Genomic DNA, 8,469 nt, shown 5'->3' with positions numbered 1-8,469 from the left:
TGAAAAATGTATTTCTGATTTTCAATAAGTACTTTTTTTTTTTAAAAAAAGCAACAATAACAAACAAATAGATGAATAAAATAAAATATCACTTGCTAAAAACTACCAGGTCAATGCCATAGCATTTAAGTGTGCCTTTTTGTTAAATAGGTCATGACTAGCCCTCAGTTAGAAAACGCCCACATTGACATCTTTTGGCAATTTAGAGTCGTTATTGAACCTAGGGTTTTTTTTTAATGTGGGAGGAAGCTGCTGTTTGCTGCACTATAAAAATAATCATAGAACCACAAAAATTCTTGAGTGTCCAGTGAGCAGAAGACTGTAGAAAATGTGTATTGTTTCAACAGTTGAGAAGTTCACAGTGCTAACATGTCAAGGACAAAGGATGGATGGTATGGGGCAGAGACACCTGTTCTCAGCTTTGAAGACCAGATAAAAGCATGCACTTGCTACATCACTTTTCATGGCGTGTGAAGCCATAACCTGACTCCCATCGCCATTTTCTTTTCATCATATCCCCCAGAATATCGGACCTCTTTTGAAAGGATCATCCTTCGATTGGTTTCTGATATGAAGCGTGTGGCTACTTGTCTCAACCTCAGCGGGCAGAGAGATGCTTATACGTTCCATTTGATTCGCACTTTTGATTAATTGGCTGGCATAGGACAGGCGAAGGCAAAAGTGAAGTGATAAAGCCCAAATTAGCTTTAATTATAAAATTATTAAAAACACCTACAGAAATATAGATAAATTGTATGTAACTTTAACTTTCTTTAAACATATCAGGCATGACTATCTGCTGCATCACATCCAGTCATATACAGTGGAATGGCAAATTGATAGAAGTGGCTGTCTGCTTATGTAAGAATCACACTGAAAGCAGAGGAGAGTCTCTTGTTTTCATGTAGTGTATATGCAGTGAAGGTAAATGTAACTGATGCATGCCTGGACCAAATATTCCCACCCACCCTGGACTCGTGCCGCCCTATGAGAGGCACAGCAAAGCACCACAGAGCAGTTCTATCTTCAATTGTGCCATTTTTGTTTCTCTGCTTTCCAGCTACTTTTGAGATTCCATCTCAATCTTTCCTTTCATGTGGGATTTTTATTTGTTTTTCCCTTGTGGGATTTTATTGTATTGTATATTGAGTATAATAAATACAAATAAAAACGAACCACTGAAATGATGGGTGAATTGGTGGTACAGTGTGACATCTAGTGGAGATATGGCAGAACTGCAACGACTACTAACATTTTGCATGTAATTTAAATTTATGTAATTATTTCAAGAGTAATTAATAAAAATGGATCACTCATTAGTCACCCGATTGCTCATGGCCTGTTTACATGGTCTTTAATTAACACAAAAATATTAATAAATGTTTACATATTTCATCGTGATTTAAACTTTTAACATCGTTTTTATATATAATACAATACTATACATCTTTATTTATATAGCGCTTTCACAACTGCTGCAGCTGTAATAAAGCGCTTTACTTTTATGGTTGCTAACAAATATCTTTTTTTTTTTTCATTTTTTTTTTTACCAGTAAACATCATTTACTTTAAGTTGGGGCCCTTCCATGCAAGACTGCTTCAAAAATTTAATTTTAAATGAAAGTGAACAAAAGCATTACAACAATATATATGCGTTTGGAAAAAAACCCCACTGTATTTAGAAAATAAAACATTAACAAGGTTGATTCATTTCATTTTTTTCCAAGTTTGACGGGCCAGATTAAAACGTTTGACGGGCCGCATCTGCTCTTGACTATCTGAACAAAACACGACCTCCGACCTTGCAGCCATTGTGGCTCAAAAAGACCATCGTGTTTGCTGAACATTTTTATTTTGCTGATCCCATAAAAATGTCACTGATCAATCAGCAAATTGTGACATTTCAACCGTCAATTTTACATAAATCTGATCAGATTTATGAAAAATTTACGGAATATGCACTTTAGAAGGAACATCAGATTGCTTACTGTGAACACTATGTACAGTGCCCGTCTAGTGCACATGAGCGATTCCTGTGGATTTGACTCCAGCTGACTGGAACTAGTGAAGTGATACATGCAAATCTTGATAATTACAAACAAAAAAAAAATCAACCTCTATACACAGGAACATACAAATTATGCAGTCCCGTGCAAATTCAGTGAGTCACCTAATGGCGTTGATGCTCTAAGGACAACTAGACAGAAGGCAACACCCTCCTCCTAAGTAAATCTTCAGCAAGTCTGATTGTCACCATACAGAGCCCCGAGGGTGTCTTGGAAGGGCAAAAAAAAGCAACTTTGCATTCCCTCGCAAAGATTGCGAGATAATTATTTGGGGGGGAAATGCCTTTTTAGTGATTTTTTTTTTATGCACGTTTCTTCCGGGTAAATGGAAGCAAAAAAGATGGCGCGTGTTTACCCGTAGGCGAGTTTAATTGAATTTGAATTTAGCTTTAAATACAAAGACAAAATCAGTTCTTAATATTAAGCGTGTCGGGATGCGCGATGATAAAAAAAATGGTTTTGCTGACGAAACATAATAAGAACTTTTGTCAACATTAACTCAGAACGGATATTGGTGACATAGAACATAGGTTCATTAATAGGGAGAAAACATTTGCAATAAAACCTGTTTTGTCTGCCAATCTGAATTACATGTGCTTCAACGACCGAACGGTGCGCAAATAAGGTGCATGCCAAAGACTTTCATTGAGTCATTCTCTCGGAGCATAATGAGTGTGAACATCCCAGGCATTGTGATGATGGTGTTCTTCTATCTGCTGGTGCTGGGCACTGGCATCTGGGCCTCCAGGAAGACCAAGCGATTGTGTAAGAACAAGCAGACAAATCAGATGGACATCACGCTGCTGGGAAATCGAGGGATACATCTGATGGTGGGAGTCTTTACCATGACAGGTACAGTAGACATTGTAGAAGATGCTTGATCTCGCTGCTCGTGATTTTCAAATCACATTTTTTCCACATTGATTATATTGTACATGTCCAGACTTTGAAAGTTTCCATTCAACTTCAGATGCAGAATTGATTATTTAAAGTTGACTTAACTGATGTTTTTTTTTTTAATGTGAATTGTCATTCATTATTTTATTTCATTTTTCCGACAACAAAAACCAAGGCTGTTGAATTGAATTATATTTCATATGATTTATCAGTCCATTTATCATCGGCAAGTTAAACTTCCACCGATGGATCAATGGAGTTATGTTTTTGGAAAAGTGACAATTTTCTGTTGTTGTTGTTGTATTCTTAACACTTTGGTAGGTATCAGTTTTTGACTTGACACATTTTGCAGAGGTCAACTACCGTCTTAGTCCCAATTTTTCATCCTCATCACTTTGCCACTTTATTGCTAACATCACAGCTTTGTTAAGACATCATGGCCATCCACCAACCATCCTTGTAGACCAGGCGTGGGCTAACTACAGCCCGGGGGCCACATGCACATGCGGCCCGTTTAATGTTTTAATCCGGCCCGCCGAAGTTGAAAAAAATTAAATGAATAAACCTTGTTAATTTTAGGGCCTGTTTTTTGACCCCTGCCAACAAACATGCAGGACACACACGGTGTGCGTCAGTTGTCAGCAAAACAGGCGTCCGGACCGTCAGTGACGGTCTGAAAGGTCCATCTGTACTTCACCCGGTTAGTGATGATTCCACTCACAGGTGAAAATCCACTTCCGTCAATTCTTAGTCCATCAGAGCATAAAGGGCGTCCGTTGTACCTTGGTCATTTTTCTGTCTCAAGTTGCACGTATGAATCGGAGCATATGACTCTAAATTGTTCGCATTGCAGCATCCAGTATCATGCACCCACAATATCATGAACAACAAAAAGAACTGTATCCACAGCAAGTTTCTCCCAACAAAACAGTTTTCCACGAATTACAAAATTTCAGTGCAACCAAATAATCTGCTGACAAACACAACACACAACTTAAAAGTCCACCATGATTACATCATTTCCTTTCCAAATGCAGAATGCTTTTCTAACCAAATATTTCCATGCGGGAAGTTGAAAGAGAGCATATGATGTTTTTTGGTGCTGTACATGACCTTTACCCAAAAGTAAATCTATCTCATTACTGCTTTTAATGACTGACGCAAGGCTTCAGGTTTCAGCAAAAAAATCAAACTATGAATTGACAATGGAAAAATTCCCAGAAGGTCTCGGTGATTTTCCTTTCTATAATGTCAAATTTTGTCAATTTTTTCCAATTTGTTATTAGGTCCTCCAATTTCTCTGGGAAAGCAACAAGTCCATCCGTCCACATCGCTGGTACTTTGTAATCCATTTTAAAATCTGCACCTTTCTAAGTTTTTTTTACATTTACAAAAATTAAGATTAAACCCAGATTGTAGTGGGAAGGTATCCAAAAGATTTCTATGATGCTGTAAAGAGCTGGGATCGGCTGCAACGCGCCTGCGACCCTCGTGAGAAGCGGATCAGATAATGGGTGTCTGGATTTTTCAACTATGACTTCAAGGGGCCCAGTCCTCTTACCTAAAATATTTTTGTGATGTTTTGTTTATTTTTAAAATACAATAAAAAGTTTAGCAGACGACTGTACTGTATGTGTTGTGTCCTACAGCTACATTCACCGGAGGAGGATTTGTTGTTGGAGTGACTGAGATAGTTTACACTCCGGACTTGGGTCTGGCTTGGGCGGTAATGCCAATTACAATCAGTTCTTCATTTCTGATAGGTAAGCTTTTCTCCTGTAGCAATTAATTGTATTGGATTTATTTTTCCCCTATCAGGGGTGTATTTTGTTTGTATCACAAAGCATGTAATGGAAGATTGCTGAATTTGTCGACATCTCATTACATAACAATCACAATTGTGTGTGACCAAAGGGTCAGTTTTCCTCGCCAAGCCAATGAGAGACAAAAAATATATGACGATGATGGACCCATTTCGTGACAAGTACGGAAAGGTAATCAGCGGTGTTTTTTCTGTTGCACTGATGATGACGGATATAGTCTGGGTGCCGTCCACTCTCATGGGCTTGGGTAAGTAAAAGTGTTGTGAGGTATTGTTTAACACCATTTTTTACACTGTGAAAAATGAAAGAAAACAATGAAAAGAAAACAAAAAGCAGCTCTGAAAGATTCTCGAATTGTTTGCCTCTAATCTATTGTAACTATTCTCGGTAATTAGTGCTTTTCTTCCTGAGCCAGGGCAGAAAAAATAAACGGCCCAAAGGTTCAAAAAGACTTTCCTGCTAATATTTTATGGCTGCCTTGTCCTTTCGTCCTTAATATGTGTCATAGATGTAAAAAAAAAAAAAAAATGTGCTCTGGATTTTGTTTTTGTACAGAAATGAATTAAATTAGGAAAACAATTTTGATAATATTTTAGGCATGCCACAGCCTCTTTTACGAATCTGAACAGTTTTGATCTTGACAGATCATTTCTGAGGAAGAACCTTTGTGAATGCATACTGTATGCGTGTTTGGTACTTTTATCTCTTTTAGGCGCATCGATGAGCGTGGTTCTGGATTTACCATATATTCATTGTATCTGGATTTCGGCTACAGTAGCCATCCTCTACACATTGCTGGGTGGGCTCATTTCTGTGGCCTACACAGATATGGTTCAGATGACCCTCATGTTTTGTGGAATGGTGAGTGGCTCGTGTCATAAAATTCAACATACATTTGTGTTTACTAATAGTACATTTTGCAGTGGATATGCGTGCCTTTCCTGCTCACGAGCTCCTATTCAGCTGACATCACGACGACTGCTTTAAACTTCACCTACCAGGCCCCCTGGGTCAGTTCCGTTGACTCCGACAAAATATGGAGGTGGCTTGATCACACTTTGTTGTTGGTAAGAGCTTCGCATGTGGAACTTAAAGTGAATGAACATTAAAAGTCGTCATGTTCAAATGCCAGCATTTTGTGATACAAAAAAAAGATTGCAATATAAATACATTCCAAACGTTTCCCTACAGTCATGTTTGATCAGGCCCAAGTAAAAATCTGATGTTCTAGTTGGCTTTTCTTGCACTGAAAAAAGGTGTACAATTATTTAATTAATTTAATTAGTTTTAATTTAATTATTTAAAAATATCACTTTGTTTGTTTCAAGTGAACTACTGTGTTTATATTTATGGTAAAATGTATTTTATTTATTTTAACCTAACTTAAATTTACAGCCAAGCTCCAAATGTAAATTTTTCATTTTGACCAAAGCTTTTTTTTTTTTTTTTAATTGACTGTGGGATTTCCACATAAGCAGTTTTTGAAACTTCCGATGAAAATTCCCTGACCGCTGCCATAATAGATTTTGTACGCAAGACGGGACAGACGTTGAAAGTGGTTAGAAAAATTAAGAAACGCTTTATTTTGAGGCCATGGGGTAACAAAAGATAATTGCCAAGCACTGATTTCAAGACATTTTTGGTTTTAACCATGTAACTGTTCTTGGAGGTGCTGCCACGTAAAGATTTCCCTTTGATATTTATAGAAGCCTTGTCGATCTTTTTCTAATTTTTTTTTGTATCACAAAAAAAACTGTTTAGGGTTTTTAATTTGACTTTATGTATCTTTATATTAATTTAGACTATTACATGGACAAAAATATTGGTCCAACTTCACCGATTTGTGTTAGAGTTTGAGGTCCTTGATGGCATAATTGATGGCAGGCTAGTACTGTGCATTTGAAATTTTCTATATTTTAGATTTTTGGAAATTTGGCCTGTCAAGACTACTACCAGAGGGTCTTGTCAGCGTCTTCCTCAGGCACAGCGAGGTTGGTCGGCTTCGTGGCAGCTCCCATCGTCATCCTCTTTTCAATCCCATCTATCTTGATTGGGGCGGTTGCAGCATCCACAGGTTCATTAGCAGAAACAGACAAACGTACTGTGAATGAATGCATATTTTCAGTGCTCAAACTTTGTTTTGCAATAGATTGGAATAAGACAGAGTACGGATCGCCATCTCCATTAGAACGCGGAGAGAGCAGTCTCATCATGCCCATTACCTTGCAGCAACTCACCCCAAATTACATATCCGTTGTCAGTATTTCTGCAACAACTGCTGCTGTGATGTCAACAGTTGACTCGCTTCTATTGGCATCAGTCTCTCTCTTTGTGTCTAACATTTATCAGAGTATCTTAAGGCCGAAGGTAAGAGAGTTTTGCTATGGCTTCTGTCAGGTTAACAATCTGAGATGGAATTGATTGCCCACGTCTTCTATCCCTGCAGGCATCAGATAGGGAAATACAATGGGTGGTCCGGATCATGACGCTGTTCATGGGCGTGACAGGCACATCCCTCGTCTTCCTCGAGGCCAGCATTATGTCATTGTGGGTCCTCGGCTCCAGCATTACCTACGTCTTTATGTTCCCTCAACTTATTTGTGTCCTCTTCTTTGACATCTCCAATGGCTACGGTGCCATGACGGGTCTCTTGATCGGGGTGGTGTTGCGACTGTTGAGCGGCGAGCCGTCTCTGGGGTTGCCCGTTACCCTCCGTTTCCCAGGGTGCATGCTTGAAAATGGAGTGTATGTACAGCACGCACCTGTTAGTACGATATGCATGCTGTGCAATTTTATTGCCACTTTATTAGTCTCCTTCCTGGCTTCACTGCTGTTCACGAAAGGATTGATTCCAGAGAGATATGATATATTTAACGTGAAAACCCAACAGTCACCTCAGATTCTCATGTTACCGAGTAGTGGCACTGTTGAAAACGACAAGGACGAGACACATGGAGCTCAGAGTGAAAATGAAATCATGTTGGACTAATCATGAGGTATTGGAACTATTTAATGCCATATATTTTTCCTTTACGACATTTACACTCACAAAATGGGGAAAAGTTTTGTTTTCAATTTTTGAATAAAACAATCCCAAACCCTGTTGTTTAGTATTTGGCAATTGCATGGACCTGCAGTATATTTAACTCTTATACAATTGCACTTGCGGTTGTTGCCTCTGTTGCATATGCTGTCATCCAGGGGATCCCCTCCCTATATGCAGAGAACACAATGCAAAGCACACATCTTCCATGGGGCATACGTTTTCATAAAGGACGCAATGCGGAAATTAAAAACGTTAAACGTCTGACCAATCTGCCGGAACGCCCCATGTATCTGACATCAGGGGTTGAGCAGCAACAGGGGGCTCTACTTTTAGGTTAAAAGTAAAAAAAAAAACACACACACACAGTAGTGTCTGCTGCTATTTCTATATCGCATCAGAGAAAAAAAATTCTTCAGTGTCAAGGCAAAGCAGTCTCAATCTAAACAAATCACGGTCGATTTTTGTTTTCACACTTGTGTTAAATAAACCCATTGTGGATGATCAGATAAAGGCTATTTTTCCGTTTTCAATTTCTAAACAAAAAACTGGAGATGAGTAGTTCAATTCAATTGAGCCAGCTACACTGCCTCCTCGCCGATGGAGGAGGGATGGGCCTTTCCACACACTTGAATATCTG

The 8,469-nt window shown here is 38.6% G+C and overlaps 1 protein-coding gene across 1 annotated transcript; it reads left to right on the top strand.

The window, feature by feature from the left end:
* The first annotated feature begins 2,734 nt into the window (after positions 1–2,734).
* LOC148338316 (high-affinity choline transporter 1-like) lies at positions 2,735–7,775 on the top strand. The gene is made up of 8 exons (XM_088293492.1): positions 2,735–2,918; positions 4,613–4,726; positions 4,878–5,033; positions 5,499–5,647; positions 5,710–5,853; positions 6,707–6,860; positions 6,936–7,153; positions 7,233–7,775. The coding sequence occupies exons 1-8, from the start codon at positions 2,735–2,737 to the stop codon at positions 7,773–7,775; spliced, it is 1,662 nt and encodes a 553-aa protein (XP_088149618.1).
* Positions 7,776–8,469: the final 694 nt, after the last annotated feature.

Source organism: Idiotropiscis lumnitzeri, chromosome 4 (assembly GCF_059441095.1).
Source record: "Idiotropiscis lumnitzeri isolate Australia: NSW breed Sydney's pygmy pipehorse chromosome 4, RoL_Ilum_1.0, whole genome shotgun sequence".
In the NCBI taxonomy this organism is placed as follows: domain Eukaryota; kingdom Metazoa; phylum Chordata; class Actinopteri; order Syngnathiformes; family Syngnathidae; genus Idiotropiscis; species Idiotropiscis lumnitzeri.
Note: the sequence above shows the minus strand (reverse complement) of the source record. Positions and strands in the feature narration are given on the sequence as shown.